We start from the raw sequence: 19423 nt of genomic DNA, 5'->3' as shown, positions 1-19423 counted from the left end.
CACCGGCACACCGGCGACCGGCCCTTCCAATGCAAGGCATGCAGCCTCGGCGCTGCTGCAACCCTGGCACTTGCACTGGCACTTTTGGTGTGAGTGGCGCGCACCTGGAGTATTGTGTGCACACAATACTTCAGGTGCGGCCTTACCAAGGCCCTGTACAGCTGCAGTAGGACCTCCTTGCCTTCTCCCCCATGTGAGTCCCGCTGTGGATCTCCAGAGAGGAGGAGTAGATGAAACGGCGGTGGCAGAAGTCACATCAAAAGCGCCTGTCAGTCGGCTAGTGCTGCGGCCGATCGGAGGAAGGAGGAAGAGCTGAGGAAGCTCTTGCTGCAGGTCTCGCACCTGAAGGGCCACTCGCCGCTGTGGAAGTGCCGATGGATCAGCAATTACGAGGCGCTGCTGTAATCCCTGCCGCACACATGAAGGGCCGCTTGGCCAGTGCATCCGCAGGTAAGATGGGTTGCAGATCGCTTTGCCGGAAACCTCACAGCCGAATGGCCGCACCTGCCCTTGGCTGCGCCGGCGGTGGGCTCTCAGCTGCAACGGGCTGCGGAAAGCTCGGCTGTGAGACCTCGCAGGCGAACGGGGTCTCGCCGCTGTGCAAGAGCCAGGTAGCCGGTGCTGCAGAAATCCTTCCCGCAGGTGTCGGAGCGGAACGGGAGCCGCCCGCTCCGGGTCACGCACCTGTACCGCGACAGCCCCAAGCAGGTTGCGAATACCCGGCCACCGGTGGATGCGAGGGTGTTGCACCAACTGCGGCCACACGGGGAAAAACTGCAGTGGAATTCTTGCTCGCCGGTGTGGAAGCGCCAGGGTTGCAGCAGCGCCGAGGCTGCATGCCTTGCATTGAAAGGGCCGGTCGCCGGTGTGCCTGTGTCGATGCCTCGCCAAATTCGAGGAGTGCCCGAAGCCCTTTCCACACACCTCGCATCTGAACAACAGCTCAACCGTATGCATGCGCTGGTGGTCTGGCAGCTGGGCGAAAGTCCAACTGCACAGCCCGCAACTGTGTGGCTTTTCCCCCATTGCGCGGGATGGCAGACAGGCCAGGCTAAAACTCCAGTGGACTCCCTCTTCCCCGCCGTGACACCTGGAAAACAAGGGCAACAATCACACTCCTTCCTCGTCATCTATTTTCCTATTTGGGCACAAGATTTAAAAGCTTGCAATCACTTATCACCAGATTCAAGAGCAGTTTCTTCCCCGCTGTTATCAGCTGGCGAGAACGTTTAGCTCTTGTGACCTATGACCTCCGCATGCGTGGTCGAGATACCGAACTCGCAGATATTCTGAAGCAATGCATTCCAAGATTTAGATTTGTTAGCATTATAAGAATAACGCAAACCTGACTGGACCAACGGGCCCAACCGCGAGCAGCTATCATCCAAGGAAATGGGGAAAACGAGCTGGACTAGAGATGAGATTGAAACAACATGGTTTCAAGTCTTCCCCTTCCCAGCATACTGCCGAGAAATGTACAAGCTATTGAGAACAAACTGGGTGAACTTATAGACATAAAGTGCTGGAGTAACTCAGGGGGTCAGACAGCATCTCTGGAGAAAATGGAGAGGGTTCATTTTGGGTTGGGACCCTTCTTCAGATTCATTGCGTGGGTGTACTTAATAGCTTGACTTGCCTATTTTAGAGAACTGAGGGACTGCTGTACAGCATCCTCGGGCAAGCTTGAGGGTGGAAAGGTCTGTTTTCTAATTAACTTTGCATGATGCGAAGAAGTGACCAGTCTGAAGCAGGGTCTCAACCTGAAACGTCACCTATTCCTTTCCTCCAGAGCTGCTGCCTGATCTGCTATGTCACTCCAGCTTTGTGTGTCTGTCTTTGGTTTAAACCAGCAGTTCCTTCCTACACAGATAATGATGAGTCAGAGTATAGGAGGAAGATCAATCGTTTGATTGAGTAATGTCAGAACAACAACCTTGCTCTTAACATCAGTAAAATTAAGGAACTGATTGTTGACTTTAGAAGACCAAGGATCCTTTCTTCATCAATGGCCGATAGAGTAGAGTCAACAACTTCAAATTCCTGGGTGTGGATATCTCTGAATATCTGTCCTGGACCCAGCACATTGATGCAATCATAAAGAAAGCCCATCAACGCCTCCCCTTAGAAGATTGAGGAGATTTAGTATGTTGACAAATATTCTCTTGAACTTCTACAGGTGTATGGTATAGAGCATGCTGACTGGTCCATCACTGCCTGATTTGCCAACTCAAACTCCCAGGAATGAAGGAGATTACAAAAAGTGGTGAACCCGGTCCATCACAGGTACTGACCTTCCTGTCATCGAAGGGATCTACAGGAGACACTGTCTCAAAAAGGCAGCTAGTATCTCACCACTCAGGGCATGCTCTCATTTCACTCCTGCCATCAGGAAGAAGCTACAATCTGAAAATTGTAACATTCAGGTTCAGGAACAGCTTCTTCCCAATAACCATCAGTCCATTGAATACTACAAACTCAAACTAAACGCTGAACTGCGAACTGCCTGGGTCGGAATATTGGGCTTTGTTGTGTTTTTTTGCACTAAATTTGTTTTGTTTTTTATTTATTGAACATTTTGTTTGTTTATTACATTATTTATTGAGTACTGTGTTTACAAACCTATTGTGCTTCTGCTGCAAATATGAATTTCATTGTTCTGTTTCGGTACATATGACAATAAAACACTCTTGACACTCTCTTGACTCTTGGATACAAGGGGTAACACCACTTCTGGAAATAACAGAAGAGAGATTGGTCATAATGCGACTGGGACATGAATAGCTTACTCGATGTTTTGAGTAAAAGAAAAAAAACGTGTCTTTCAACACCCACGCAGCCTTATTGCTTTACTTTTTAACTACGTTTGGAGAATGGTCTCTGATATAATATAGAAAGAGGGTTTTTTCAATATTAATTTTTGGAATGAGAGTATCACCAACATGGTCAGCATTTGTTACACATCCCTAATTGCCCTTGAGAAGGAGGCAGTGAGCCAAGTTCTTGAACTCCGGCACCTCCGTTGGACTCTCATCGTTGGGGTGGGAGTTACAGAACCCCAACACTGGAGTGCAGATTATGGGCAGATCCATGTGCTGTCGGAGAAGGGGCATGGAACAGGGGTTAATTGGATGGAAATTGGAGGTTAGTCAGGTGATATATCAGATGGAATTTTAGTTAGTATATTTGGAAGAAATGAGAGTGCAGAGTGAGGGAGATTGAAAAGTGAGAGGGATCAGAATGTAAGTCAGTTGCAGAATGCAGTAGAGATTGGGAATGAGGAGATGGGATCAAACCCATCAAGAAGCACAACAGCCACAAGGAATTTGAAGACACATACGGATGTTAACATTTTATAAGCCAGGGGCATGGTGCTGAGGAACTGGAAATGGTTCACAGACTCTGCTTACTGCAAACTGATACAAGCTGTTTTATCTTGTGACAGACTGAAACTGCTTTTGCCACCAGTTCCTGCTGTGAACACTGAGCAAAAAAAAAACTCCTCTGCAAATCTACCCAATTCATTTGTGCTGTAACAGCTGTGCAAGATTTGCTTGACATCAACTAGTGGCAACAGTATAACAATAAATGCAAAGTAAACACTGTTTAAATGATGAGTAGAAGGATTTGCACTGTCATTGTCCTAAAGGGCAGCAATTGTTTGCCATCATGTTCAATGTACTCATTCAAATTTCTGTGTTGTTAATCGGATTGGCATAATTCAGTGTTATTCTTTCTCATTTGAAGTGTTTTCCGCTGTAATAGAGGCAGATTTTTTAAAAACATTTATTTGACCTTCATATATTCTTTAAACTTGATGATGTCTACAAATGATAAATGTAAATACTGTGATAGCCATTTGGTTGCATTAATTTACAAGCTTTACTTTGGATTTCTGCAGTTCAGCATCTCAAACTGTAAACCTGACTCGTATGGCAGACTGTGGTTTCGTCATTTACTGCCAAGTTAGATTGGATGCATGGGGCACCTTTGCACCCTGTTCTCATCTATCAAACCCGTCTATTCCAAGATCATATTGGAAAATAATCCCAGGCTTCTTTTTACTATGATCAGCCTTCTTTAAACTCCTCCCCTTAATCTCCTCCATTCTCAGCAACAGGAAGTGCAAGCTGCTCATGTTCTTTATGGAAAAGATAGAGAACATCTCCTTGGCTGGCCTTTGCTGGCCAGCGATCTGAAGGTCCATCCACATCCTTCTTCCAAACTTGGATTTGTTTCTAGTTTCTCCATTAACTCTTCTTGAGCCCTCTCCAAGAGCATCCTGTCCTTAAAGTGTGAAATCGGAAATTAATGCCAGAGGATTAGGCCATTCTGTCCATCTTGTTTGCACCAACTGAACAGAAGCTAATGAGACATATCTCTTGTTCCATCTCTCAACCTGTAGCCTAGTAGGTTGGGGCACATTAATGCTCTATTAAGGTGTTTCTTCAATGTAATGAGCACATCTGTCTTAACCACTCCTTTTGCGCAGTGAGTTCCTGGCCCTCTCTGCAATTAGGATTAAAAAAATAATTATGCATTCATTTTCCACATTTACCTGAAATTACTGTCCCTTAGCACAGATCCCAACCTCAACAAACCTGCAGAATGATGCCAATTGATCTGACAAATTGCCCTCTACCTTGCAGCTCTTGAACACCCTCATACATCTGCCTGGACCATGAGCCCACCAATGAACATCAGGCCACTGTCTCCTGGACTGTTACAGATCTCATCACATCAGGAGATGGACTTACGACAGCTTCCAATCAGATAGATCCCCATTGCATTGCCTCTTCTTTCTTCCCAAGATCCACAAACAGGACCATCCTTGTAGACCCATTGTTTCTGCCTGTACTTGTCCTACCGAACGTAGCTCTTCATTGCCCAATTCTATCCTATCTCCCTATGTCAAGTCCCTTCGAACTACTTCTGGGTCACCTCTCATGCTCTTCAAGAACTTCTCTTTGAATTGCTCCTGCTTTCTGAAAATCAAAGGTGTAACCATGAGCCCCAGGTATGCCTATGCTTTCATTGGCTATACAGAACAGAACAGAAAGGCCAGGAGTTATACTCTGGGAGTGCCAATATTCAACTATTTAATGTTTATTCCCTTGCCTTTTTCGTACTTAATTAATCTTACACTTCTCTGGATTGCTATGCATTTGCTACTTATTTGCTCATTTGATTAGTCCATTACATCATTCTGTAATTTGCTCATTTTTTCTCACTACTTATGAATGATGGACCAAGCATGTTGTTATATATCTGTCCTCTTTATATTTATCATGTTATTTGAAAATATCTTAGTTCTACCTCTACAAAAGTACGAGAGCACATTTAAAATTCCTTGAGTGCCCACAGGTGGTATTGCGAGTGGTGAGCACTCTTTTGGGCCGTGAACGTCCGACGCAAAAAAAACTTTTATACATACATTTAAAATAAGAGAGCAGCTTGGAGTAGGATCACTTAAAAACAAAGGAGGACATTGGTGGTGGGGAAAATGCTGGAGTCAATTATTAAAGAGGTAATAACAGCGCATTTGGATAGCAGTAAAATAATTGGTCCAAGTCAGCATGGATTTATGAAGGGGAAATCCTGCTTGACTAATCTTCTGGAATTTTTTGAGGCTGTGACAAGTAAAATGGATGAAGGAGAGCCAGTAGATGTAGTGTATTAAGACTTTCAGAAAGCCTTTGATAAGGTCCCACAAGCGAGAATGCTGAGCAAAATTAGAGCACATGGTGTTTGGGGGTAGGGTATTGACATGGATAGAGAATTGGTTGGTAGACAGGAAGCAAAGAGTAGGAATAAATGGGTCCTTTTCAGAATGGCAGGCGGTGGCGAGTGGAGTGCCGCAAGGCTCGGTGCTGGGGCCACAACTATTTACAATATATATTAATGATTTGGATGATGGAATTAGAAGTAGCACTAGCAAATTTGCAGATGACACAAAGCTGGGTGGTAGTCTGAACTGCGAAGAGGATGTTAGGAGGATGCAGGGTGACTTGGACAGGTTGAGTGAGTGGGCAGTTGCATGGCAGATGCAGTAGAATGTAGATAAATGTGAGGTTATCCACTTTGGCGGCAAAAACAAAGAGGCTGATTATTATCTCAATGGTGTCCGATTAGGAAAAGGGAAGTGCAACGAGACCTGGGTGTCCTTGTACACCAGTCACTGAAAGTAAGTGTGCAGGTACAGCAGGCAATGAAGAAAGCTAATGGCATGTTGGTCTTCATAACAAGAGGATTTGAGTATAGGAGCAAAGAGGTCCTTCTGCAGTTTTATAGGGCCCTGGTGAGACCACATATCATATCATCATATATATACAGCCGGAAACAGGCCTTTTCGGCCCACCAAGTCCGTGCCGCCCAGCGATCCCCGTACATTAACACTATCCTACACCCACTAGGGACAATTTTTATTAACATTTTACCCAGCCAATTAACCTACATACCTGTACGTCTTTGGAGTGTGGGAGGAAACCGAAGATCTCGGAGAAAACTCACGCAGGTCACGGGGAGAACGTACAAACTCCTTACAGTGCAGCACCCGTAGTCAGGATCGAACCTGAGTCTCCGGCGCTGCATTCGCTGTAAAGCAGCAACTCTACCGCTGCGCTGGGGTATTGTGTACAGTTTTGGTCTCCTAATTTGAGGAAGGACGTCCTTGCTATTGAGGCAGTGCAGCGAAAGTTCACGAGATTAATCCCTGGAATGGCGGGACTGTCATATGAGGACAGATTGGAAAAACTGGGCTTGTATTCACTGGAGTTTAGAAGGATGAGAGGGGATCTTGCTGAGACGTATAAAATTATAAAAGGACTGAACAAGCTAGATGCAGGAAAATTATTCCCAATATTGGGGGAGTCCAGAACCAGGGGAGACAGTCTAAGAATAAAGGGGAGGCCATTTAAATCTGAGGTGAGAACTTTTTCACCCAGAGGGTTGTGAATTTGTGGAATTCTCTGCCACAGAAGGCAGTGGAGGCCAATTCACTGGATGAATTTAAAAGAGAGTTAGATAGAGCTCTAGGGGCTAGTGGACTCATGGGATATGGGGAGAAGGCAGGCACGGGTTACTGATTCTGGATGATCAGCCATGATCACAATGAATGGTGGTGCTGGCTTAAAGGGCCTAATGGCCTCCTCCTGCACCTATTTTCTATGTTTCTATGTTATGCCTGGAGCAAGTGGAAATGGACAAGGTACTAAATATTTCAGTATTTACAAAGAAGCACATGGAAGCTGGTGTGGTCAGCGATGAGTATACTGATATTCTAAGGCATGTTAATATCGAGAAAGAGATGATGCTGGTTCTCTTGAAGAACTTTAAGGTGGATGAGTCCACAAGCCTGATGGGATCTATTCCAGGTTGTTCAAAGAGGCACAAGAGAAGATTGCTGGGCCTTGATATAGATCTTTATATCCTCTTTATCCACAGTCCCAGAGAACTGGAGAAGCCAATGTTGTTTCTATGTGAAGTGCAACAGAGATAAATCAAGAAATTATACCTTACATCAGTGATAGGAAAATTATTGATGAAAATTCTTAGGTCTAGCTTTTCTTCATACGTGGAAAAGCTTGGACGTATTAAGAATAGTCAGCATCATTTTGGGGGAGATCATCAGACAAATTTGATTGCAATTTTTATAGAGGTCATTAAAGGTAGAACAGGTATGTCACTTTGATGGGGCATCATAGAGTATTCAACAATGTCCTTCATGCTGGGTTGATCTGAGATTAATGCACAAGGAGACTTGGTAGGCTGGAGTCAACATTGTTTACTCCGTAGAACATAGAGGATAGTGATGGAGTAGTGTTATTGTGACTGGAGGTCTGTGACTAATGGAGTTCTGTAGGTGTCAGTGCTGGAACTTCTGTTGTTTGTAACAAATATAGCTAATTAGGCCATTAGTAAATTTGCATTGACACTCAAATTGTAGAGTTTTGGATAGCAAGAAAGGTTAAAAGACGCAGCAGGATTGGAGTTGACGATATGGGTGGAAAAATGGTAGATTAAGTTTAAATTGAGCAAGTGTGAAGTGTTGCACTTTGGGAGATCAAATGTAAGGTGAAAGTATACAGTAAATGGCAGGACCCCGAGAGACATTGATGTGCAGAGGGATCTGTGGGTAGAAGTCCACAGGTTCCTGAAAGTGACAACACGTGTAGCTCGGGCAGCGTTTTTCAACCAGGGTTCCCGGAACGCTAGGGTTCTGCTAGAGGTCGCTCGGGGTTCCAAGAGAAATAGTGATAAATAGGCTAATCATATGTAAATGCATTTTTGAGTCATTTTTGTGTTTAATTTCATATTCGTAATTTTATTATACACGTACGGCATATTCTTAGAAAATTCTTGGGTTTTATAATAAAGTCTTCAACATGTTATATAATTTAAAAGTATAATAATCATAGGGAATATATTTAGCAACATCTATACGGCGGCAGTGTGAAACGGCCTTTTGTGGTCAGTGGGCAGGAGCTGTACGTGACGGATTTGTGTATCAAGTGACTCACCCGAGTACAGACGCATGCATGGTCTCCATCAGTCCTGTCTGTGCTTCCTGGTGTGCAGGTACAGTCCCTCATTCACCCACGTTATTTAGTAATTTTTGCCCATCATTTAGGGATGTTATAGGAATTTTTAAAATGTAAGTATGTTTATTTTTGTTAGTTTATGAAAAATTTGTGTTTATGTTTGTTTTTGTTAGTTTATGAAACGTTTATGTGTGTTTTCTCTCTCTCTCTCTCTCTCTCTTCTCTCTCTCTCTCTCTCTCTCCTCCAAGGTTAGTTCTTCTGTTTGCCTCTATTTGCTTCAGCTTTATTTGTTTAAGTGTTATTTATCAAGTTATTTATCTTCTTTTTTACATTTTTGTTTTACAGAAATGTTTATATGTGACATATGATGTGGGTATTTATGTTTATTTTTTGTGTTTACAGATTATGTTTGATTTTTTTGTGTGAATGAAAACCTCCTCATGAGGTCTCTTGAACAAGCAGTTTGATTTCAGTTTATTTTGCATTGTCAATAAACGAGAAAAACTTGTTATTTTTTGCTTAAACCAGTTATCAAAAAAATATATTATGTTTGCCCTATGAACTTTAAGTTTATGAAAGAGAAAGAAAGAGATTAATAAAGATATATAATAATTTTTATGTAGGGGTTCCCTGAGACATGAAAATTATTTCAAGGGTTTCACAAGGGTAAAAAGGTTGAGATACGCTGAGCTGGGGTGTAAAGAAGGCATACATCAAGCCTGCTTTCATCGGTCAGGGAATTGAGTATAAAAGTTAGCAACTCATGTTGAGCTGTATAATACTTTGCCGAGGCAACATTTGAAGCATTTTGTGCAGTTCTGGTTGCCACATTAAAGGAATGATGTGAAAGCTTTGGAGAGGATGCAAAAGAGGTTGATATCAGGATGATGTCTGGTGTCAGGACAATAGCCTCCTCTTGAATGTCACTAAAACTAAGGAGCTGATTGTGGACTTTAGAAGGGCTAATCATCCAAGGACGTACACGCCACTGGAGATAAATGGGTCTACTGTGGATAGGGTGAGCAGTTTTAAATACCTGGGAGTCCGCATCACAGAGGATCTGACATGGGCAACGCACATTGCCGCACTGATGGGTAAGGCAAAGCAGCGCCTTTACCACCTTAGACAGCTGAGGAAATTCAGAGTGTCTCTGAGGATCCTTCATTGCTTCTACTCTGGGGCTGTAAAGAGCCTCCTGTCCGGCAACATTACAGTCTGGTTTGGGAACAGCTCTGCCCAGGACAGGATGGCCCTGCAGAGAGTAGTGCGTTCGGCAGAACGCACCATGGGAACTACACTTGTCCCCCTGCAGGTCCTATACATCAGGAGGTGCAGATCCAGAGCAAGTAAGATTATGAGGGACCCCTGCCACCCCAGTAACGGACTGTTCCAGATGCTACGGTCAGGCAAACGCCTCCGCTGTCATGCTGTGAAAACGGAGAGGATGAGACGGAGTTTCTTCCCACAGGCCATCAGGACTGTCAACTTTTATAACTCCAGAGACTAAATTTTGTCTACACTATAGTAACTTTATTAACTTTATTTATATGCTGTAACTGTAATTCTTTTTTGTGCACAATCCGCAAGCATTGCCACTTTCATTTCACTGCACATTGACTTGACTTGACTTGATACCTGGATTAGAGAGTGCTCGCTAAAAGGAGAGATTAGACAAACTTGAATTGTTTCTTCTGGATCTTCAGAGGCTGAGGGTAACCTGATGGAAATATATAAAATTATGAGAGGCTTAGATAGGAGAGAAAGCCAGAGTCTTTTTTTCAAGGATGGAAATCTCCAATACTTGAAGACGTAGGTTTAAGTGAAAGGGGGAAAGTTTAATAGTGATTTGCAATGCAATTTTTTAACACAAAGAGTTGTGGGTGTCTGGAACACTCTGCCACTGAAGGTGGTGGATGCAGATACAATAGCAACATTTAAGAGGCATTTCAGCAGGCACGTGAACAGGCATGTGATGGAGGTTGTGTACTTTGTGCAGATAGATGGAATTAATTTACCATGGCATCATAGTCAGTATAGACATGGTGATCTAAAGGATCTGTCCCTGCACAGTGATGTTTTATGTTCTTTAACCAATGCATTCTCCTTCAACGCCTATCCACCATCATTATATCTATCCTGGCATTGTCACCTGTCACCTGCAAAGTCTTCTCTTCCAACAACTACATCATTATGTCTGGAATTCCCCCATGGATTCATCTCCACCCTCTCTTATTCTACATGGTTCCATTTGACATCATCATTTGGAAAAACAGTCTAGGTTTCTACATAGTGACAACACCCAAGGTTACATCAACCACTTCTTGATAGTCTCACCTATGCCCAATTTTTCACCCTGCTTACACTGGATGAGCAGAAATCTCCACCAGTTAAATACTGAGAAAACTGAAGCCATTGTCTTCAGTCCTCATCACAAAACAACTAGCTTAGTAATAATGCCTTATTGGATTCCAGATTGAGCTTGGCGCCACATATCCACACCATCACAGTGATTGCTACTTTGGTGTTATGTCCCAAAGCTCCTTGTAATTTGCTGCTGAAACCTCCAGTTATAGTATTATTACCTGTAAATTTCTGGGTGAGTTTCCTTGTTGTACTCTTAGAACTCATCTGAAAATCTGCTTCCTGACAAAGTTTCATTCACCTAACGTTCTAACCCAGATCAAGTCTCATTCACCTCCCATCCCTATTTATGCTGCCTTATTAGTAGTTCCTGGTTAAGCAAGGCATCTATTTTTAAATTCTCGTCATTCCTTTTCCAAAGTACTCCATGGCTCTACCCTGCCTATTATCTGTATTCTTTTTCACCTTACAACCCACTGCCATTGAACTCCATCAATTCTGGCCTCTTGAACATTTTAACTTTCTAAGTCGGAGACCCGGGTTCGATCCCAACTACGGGTTCTGTCTATACGGAGTTTGTACGTTCTCCCCGTGACATGCATGGGTTTTCTCAGAGATCTTCGGTTTCCTCCCATACTCCAAAGACGTACAGGTATGTGCAGGGATCGCTGGTCGACGTGGACCCGGTGGGCAGAAGGGCCTTTTTCCGCACTGTATCTCTAAACTGAACTAAACTAAACTAATATGGGCAGCTGATGCTCCAGTTCTAACGATCCTACTCTCTATAATTCCTTTCATAGAAACATAGAAAATAGGTGCAGGAATAGGCCATTCGAGCCTGCACCGCCATTCAATATGATCATGGCTGATCATCCAACTCAGTATTCCGTACCTGCCTTCTCTCCAAGTCAATTTATTTGTATAGCACATTTAAAAACAACCCACGTTGACCAAAGTGCTGCACATCTGACTAGGAAAAAAAAAAGAAACATACAGTGGCAGGCAGCCAAACACAACGGCGCGGCCATCTTGAACAAAATGTTAATTCAATCACCCACAGTCCAACAATAAAAGCACTAAACAGGCACCCAAATTACCCAACCCCAAAAACCCCCCAAAACACAGTCCAACAATAAAAGCATTAAATAGGCATTCAAATCACACACCCCAAAACCCCCAAAAACACAGTCCAACAATAAAAGCATTAAATAGGCACTCAAACCACCCAACCCCAAAAACACACAAAAAAGAAACATCCATCAAAGAAACATCCATCACAGTGAGTCTCCTCCAGTCCTCTCTCTCCTCACTGTGATGGAAGGCCACAATGTCTTTCCCTTCTCCTGCTGTCCTCGCCCGCAGTCAGGTTGTTGTGGTTGCAGGCCGCACCGGACGGTCCACATCGGGCCAAGCCCAAGGAGCGTCGCGTCGCAGCCGCTCCCGCAGCCTCCGAAGACGGCCGGCTCCGCCGATGATAAGTCCGATCCGGGGCGGGCGAACACGCTGCTGCCGCTGTTGCTGCACGTCGGGGCGGTCGTGGCTCCCGACATTGAAGCCCCCGCCCAGCAGAGAAATATCCCGCGGCCTATCTTAGGCCGCGCCGGACGGTGAAATGTCCGCGCCCCAAGCCCCGCGATCCGGGGCGGGCGAACCCGCTGCCGCTGCCGGAGCTCCCGATGTCGGCATCCACGCGGCCCGAGCCTAAGGCGAGTCGCAGTCGCAGCCGCTCCCGCAGCCTCCGAAGACGGCCGGCTCCGGTGGTGGTAAGTCCGATCCGCGGGCTCCGCGAACCAGAGCCCCGGAGGCCGACAGCTCCAGGAGTTGGGCCGATGGTAGGCCGCAGCAGGAACGGCCCAGAAAACAAAGGTCGGGTCTCCGTTCTGAAGGGACATCTATTTACAGTGTTAGTTTCCCCCTCCCCCCCACATACACACATAGTACACAAACACAAAAACACCACAACACAACTACAATTAAGACCCAAAAAAAACAACAAAAACACAAAGACAAATGGACCGCAGGTGAGCGGCAGCTGCTAGGGCAGTGCCGCCATTTTGTAGGTAATTCTCCATACCCCCTGATCCCTTTAGCCACAAGGGCCACATCTAACTCCCTCTTAAATATAGCCAATGAACTGGCCTCAACTACCCTCTTCTTATAACTCCGCCTCAAGGCCTTTTAGTACTTTAAGAATTTATTTACTCATATGCAATTAATGTCAAGATCAACCATTTGTTGCCCATTGCTAATTCTCTCAGAGAAAATGATAATGAGTCAACTTAAATACATGGAATACACTTCATGTTGTTGCTAAGGGGAAGAGTTCTAGGATATAGACCTGTGCAATTGAGTTTGAATGTGCTGTTTAAAACATTCTTCCCAGACCCCCGGTAACTCCTTGAGGCTTTGCATAATTTTTTTTGATAATGCTTCTGTGACCTGCATCAAAATCTTTTGCTAGATTTGAAGCACTCTATAAATACAAGTTATGGTTGTTAATACCTAACCTGAAACCTCAAGCACTGTTCTTGCAAAATGTTTATGACAGTGTCTTGGCCAGATGAAGACCAGACATTTTATAGAATTAAAAAACAGAAAATGTTGGAAACAATCAGCTCAGCAACACGGTGGCACAGCGGTAGAGTTTCTGCCTTACAGGGCTAGAGACCTGGGTTTGATCCTAACTATGGGTGCTATCTGTATGGAGTTTGTACGTTCGCCCTTTGACCTGTGTGGGTTTTCTCCAGGTGCTGAACGGAGTACTGATTGAGAATGATCACCCATGATCACATTGAATGGTGGTGCTGGCTCGAAGGGACGAATGGCCTCCTCCTGCACCTATTGTCTATTGTGCTCCATTTTCATCCCACACTCCAGAGATGTACCAGTTTGTTGGTTAATTGGCTTGTTAAAAATGTAAATTTTACAGTTTACAGTTACATTCAAGGATAGTGTTAGTGTATGAGGATCGCTGGTGGACACGAACGCGGTGGCCGAAGGGCCTCTTTTCACTCTGTATCTCTAAACTAAACTGAAGTCATCAAGTCAAGCAACATCTGTGGCAAGAGAAATTCAGTTATTATTTCGGGTTTCATAAGAGGGAAAGTAAGAAAATAAGTTCGTTTTAAGTTGCAGCGAGATGGGGAATAGATATAGAAACATAGAAAATAGGTGCAGAACTAGGCCATTCCGCCCTTCGAGCCAGCACCGCCATTCAATATGATCATGGCTGATCATTCAAAATCAGTACCCCATTCCTGTTTTTTCCCCATATCCCTTGATTCTGTTAGCCCTAAGAGCTACAGTGCATTCAGAAAGTATTCAGACCCCTTTACTTTTTCCACATTTTGTTATGTTACAGCATTTTTAAATGGATTAAATTCAGTTTTTCAGCATCAATCTACACACAATGGAGAAGCGAAAACAGGTGTTTAGAAATTTTTGCAAAGTAATTAAAGAGAAATAACTGAAATATCACATTTATATCAATATTCAGACCCTTTGCTATGACACTCAAAATTGAGTTTAGGTTCATCTTGTTTCCATTGATTATCCTTGAGATGTTTCTACAACTTGATTGGAGCCCACCAGTGGTAAATTAAATTGATTGGACATGATTTGGAAAGGCACACACCTGTCTATATAAGGTCCCACAGTTGACAGTGCATGTCAGAGCAAAACCCAAGCCATGAAGACGAAAGAATTGTCCGTAGACCTCCGAGACAGGATTGTGTCGAGACACAGATTTGCGGAAGGGTATAAAACAATTTCTGCAGCATTGCAGTTCCTGAAGAGCACAGTGGCCTTTGTCATTCTTAAATGGAAGAACTTTCGAATCATCAGGACTCCTCATAGAGCTGGCCGCCCAGCCAAACTGAGCAATCGGGGAAGAAGGGCCTTGGTCAGGGAGGTGACTAAGAACCCGATGGACAACTATATCTGCAGCTCCCCCAATCAGGCCTTTATGGTAGAGTGGCCAGACGGAACCCACTCCTCAGTAAAAGTCACATGACAGCCCGTTTGGAGTTTGCCAAAAGACACCTAAAGGACTCTCAGACCATGAGAAACAAGATTCTCTGGTCTGATGAAACCAAGATTGAACACTTTGGCCTGAATGCCAAACGTCACGTTTGGAGGAAACCAGGCACCACTCATCACCTGGCCAATACCATACCTACGGTGAAGCATGGTGGTGGCAACATCATGCTGTGGGGATGCTTTTCAGCTGCAAGAATTGGGAGACTACTCAGGATCAAGGGAAAGGTGAACGGAGCAAAGTACAGAGAGATCCTTGATGAAAACCTGCTCCAGAGCGTTCTGGACATCAGACTGGGGCAGAGGTTCACCTTCCAACAGGACAATGACCCTGAGCACACAGCCAAGACAATGCAGGAGTGGCTTTGTGACAAGTCTGTGAATGTCCTTGAGTGGCCCAGCTAGAGCCCAGACTTGAACCCGATTGAACATCTCTGGAGGGACCTGAAAATAGCTGTGCATCGACGCTCCCCAACCTGACAGAGATTGAGAGGATCCGCAGAGAAGAATGGGAGCACCCAGGTGTGCCAAGCTTGTAGTATCATACCCAAGAAGACGAGGCTGTAATCACTGCCAAAGATGCCTCAGCAAAGTACTGAATACTTACGTAAATGTGATATTTCAGTTATTTCTTTTTAATGACTTTGCAAAAATTTCTAAACACCTGTTTTCGCTTTCTTTTTTATTATGGGGTATTGTGCGTAGATTGATGACAAAAAAAAATGAATTTAATCCATTTTAAAATAAGGCTGTAATGTAACAAAATGTGGAAAAAGTGAAGGGGTCTGAATACTTTCTGAATGCACTGTATATCTAACTATCTTGAAAACATCCAGTGAATTGGCCTCCACTGCCTTCTGTGGCAGAATTCCACAGATTCACAACTCTCTGGGTGGAAAGGTTTTTCCTCAACTCAGTCTCAGTCCTCAGGATATGTGAGATTACCTTACTTTAAAGAATTCTTTCTACCCTCCTTTTTAAGGGTATGTGTTTAGAATTGCTTCATGAGGAGTAATATTTTGACATTTTAGTTTTCCATTTATATTTATGTAATGTTTCTTCTATTGCAGTGCTGGTCCCAAAGGAGACAATGTTTATGAATGGAGGTCAACTATCCTGGGTCCCCCAGGTTCAGTGTACGAGGGTGGTGTCTTCTTCTTAGATATCACATTTTCACCCGACTACCCCTTCAAGCCACCCAAGGTGTGTACTCCTGGAAACAAAGTAAAGCAACGGCAATGTGTTTATTTTAACAATGTGAACTGTCAGCTAATGGAATGAGTTTTGATCCATTTTCAAACATTTCTGATTGGTCTCGCGACTGTAATTGATTTGGGTTGGGACCTTTCAAGATTAGTTTTGTCCTCTAACTAAAGAGATCGGTATTGAAAGTTTGTAAAACGCCATTCTCTTTTTCTTTACTTATTTCAGTCATCTTCACTTCAGTACCTCATCCCTCCATTTATTTTACCTTCTTTCTTCCTTAATCTTATTTCTCATATTCTCTTTCCAAGCCTTCTTCATTTCTGTTCCTTTATATCTTTTACTCCTCCTCTCTCAACATTTGCCTTTTAGTTGTGCATTTCTCCATCTTTCTGACTATTCTCTTCCCATGTTCTCCTGCTTGTCCTGACAATAGTTGGCAGTGTTCACATGCTCAGGTTGCAGGGAGTGAGGAGAGGGCAGATGGCAGCAGAAAATATCCTCACTGTAAACTACTTTTGCAGTTAATTTCAAACAACCTATTGGTTTAGTATAGCTTAGAGTTACATAGTTGATTTTTGTTTTATAAAGAGAAGCTCTCGAATGCAGTCCAATAAAAACATTAAAAGCATGCAAACTACCCTTCAGCCCAACTTATCCACGCCAATCAAGTAGACTAGACTCACTGGGCTAGTCCATCCTGCATTTGGCCCATACTTCGATAATCAGCATGGCTTTGTCCATGACAGGTCATGTCTTATGAACTAGATTGAATATACTGAGAAGGTAACAAAGGTGTTTGATGAGAGTAGGGCAATGAAAGTTGTCTACGTGGGTTTTAGTAAGGGATTTGATAAAGTCCTCGTGATAGGCTGATCGAGAGGATTGAGGTGCATTGGACCACGGTGACTTAGTCATTTGGATTCAAAACTGGCTTGCCCATAGAGGGTAGAGGCTTTTTTGGAAGGGTGTTATTCTGACTGGAGGTCTGTGACCAGTATAGTTCCATAGGGATCTGTGCTGGGACCTCTGTAGTTTGTTTTATAATTATTTGTTTTATTAATGACGAGTTATTTTATATTAATGAGTTAGATGTAAATGTAGATGGATGAGTGAGTGTTAACAGACACACAAAAATTGGTGGAGTTGCGGACGCTGGTAAGGTATAGAGTGGAAGGTAGACACAAAATGCTGGAGTAACTCAGCGGGACAGGCAGCATCTCTGGAGAGAAGGAATGGGTGACGTTTCAGGACAAGATCTTCTTCAGACTCCAGACATGCTGCCTGTCTGAATGGTGGCCGATTAGGAGAAGGGGAGATGCAACAAGACCTGGGTGTCGTGGTACACCAGTCATTGAAAGTAGGCATGCAGGTGCAGCAGGCAGTGAAGAAAGCGAATGGTATGTTGGCATTCATAGCGAGGGGATTTGAGTATAGGAGCAGGGAGGTTCTGCTGCAGTTGTACAGGGCATTGGTGAGACCACACCTGGAGTATTGCGTACAGTTTTGGTCTCCTAATCTGAGGAAAGACATTCATGCCATAGAGGGAGTACAGAGAAGGTTCACCAGATTGATTCCTGGGATGGCAGGACTTTCATATGAAGAAAGACTGGATAGACTAGGCTTGTACTCGCTGGAATTTAGAAGATTGAAGGGGGATCTTATAGAAACTTACAAAATTCTTAAGGGGTTGGACAGGCTAGATGCAGGAAGATTGTTCCCGATGTTGGGGAAGTCCAGAACAAGGGATCACAGTTTAAGGATAAGGGGGAAGTCTTTTAGGACCGAGATGAGAATGGTTTTTTTCACACAGAGAGTGGTGAATCTGTGGAATTCTCTGCCACAGAAGGTAGTTGAAGCCAGTTCATTGGCTATATTTAAGAGGGAGTTAGATGTGGCCCTTGTGACTAAAGGGATCAGGGGGTATGGAGAGAAGGCAGGTACGGGATACTGAGTTGGATGATCAGCCATGATCATATTGAATGGCGGTGCAGGCTCAAAGAGCTGAATGGCCTACTCCTGCACCTATTTTCTATGTTTCTGTCCCGCTGAGTTACTCCAGCCTTTTTTGTCTATCTCTGGTTTAAACCAGCATCTGCAGTTCCTTCCTAAAGGTATAGAGGGGGACATTGATCAGCAACAGAAATGGCAGTTGGAGTTTAATACGAGCTGCTGTAAATTGATGCATGTAGGTGAAAAGTATGCAGTTAATGGCATGAACCTTAACATCATCGACGTACAGAGGGATCTTGGGTTCCAAGTTCCTTGAAATAGGCGCATAGTATGCATGCCTTCATCGGTTGGGGCATTGTGTATAAGAGTCAGGAAGTTATGTTACAGCATTATAGGATTTTTGCTAGTCCGCATTAGAGTTTTACAGGAAGGTTGTGGAGGCTTTGGAGAGGATGCAGAATGCTGCCTGGATTAGAGGGCAATAGCTATAAAGAGAGGTTGGACAAACCTGCATTGTTTTCTCTGGAATGCCAGAGGTTGAGGGGAATCCCCTCAAATAAAGTGTAAATGAATCAGTGGAATTCATTGCCACAAATAGCTCTGGAGGCCAAGTCATTGGGTATTTTTAAAGCGGAGACTAACAGATTCTTGAGTAAAATGGGGGTCAAATGTTATGGGGAGAAGGCAGGAAATGGGGTTGAGAGGAAAAGATAGATCAACCATGATTGAATGGTTGAGTGGACTTGATGGGTAAAATGGTCTAATTCTGTCCTATCAGACCCGACAGAAGTATATACAATTATGAGGCGTATATACACAGAACCATTTTCCCAGGGTGGAAATGTCAAAGACATAGGGCATAGCTTTAAGGTGAGAGGGGCAATGTTCAAAGGATATGTGTGGATAAAGTTCTTTCAACAGAGAGTGATGGGAGCCTGGAATGAGTAGCCAGGGACGGTGGTAGAGGCTTTGAGATAGGTACATGGATATACAAGGAATGGAGGGATATGGATCACGTGCAAACAGAGGAGATTAGTTTAACTTGCTGCCATGTTTGGCATAGACCTTGTGGACTGAAAGGTCTGTTGCTTTGTTGCACTGTTTTATGCTATATAATCACCAAAGATTATTGAGAGACAGTACCATTAAAAATAAAGTGTAAAATCAAGCTATAGACAACCCCAAATTCTAAATCAACATTGTTGAAGTACTGAGGCTACAGTGCACAAGATTCCTATTTTACATATTGCAGCCCAACTAAATGCAGAAATTTTGGCTGGCCAGGCAGTCATGCATTGACTTCAATTAAAAACAGTCATGAAGTTAGTAAGTA

The 19423-nt window shown here is 43.8% G+C and overlaps 1 protein-coding gene across 3 annotated transcripts in view; it reads left to right on the top strand.

Moving 5' to 3' along the window:
* The window catches only part of LOC144605720 (ubiquitin-conjugating enzyme E2 E2), a 97617-nt gene that overhangs the window by 61236 nt on the left and 16958 nt on the right, over window positions 1-19423 (top strand). For all 3 annotated transcript variants that reach the window (XM_078421234.1, XM_078421250.1, XM_078421242.1), the window contains exon 4: window positions 16005-16137. In XM_078421234.1, coding sequence (XP_078277360.1) covers window positions 16005-16137 — 133 coding nt within the window. The remainder of the gene's footprint in view (window positions 1-16004; window positions 16138-19423) is intronic.

Source organism: Rhinoraja longicauda, chromosome 2, assembly GCF_053455715.1.
Source record: "Rhinoraja longicauda isolate Sanriku21f chromosome 2, sRhiLon1.1, whole genome shotgun sequence".
NCBI lineage: Eukaryota > Metazoa > Chordata > Chondrichthyes > Rajiformes > Arhynchobatidae > Rhinoraja > Rhinoraja longicauda.
The sequence above is the reverse complement of the archived record's forward strand: the minus strand, read 5'-3'. Positions and strand labels throughout refer to the sequence as shown.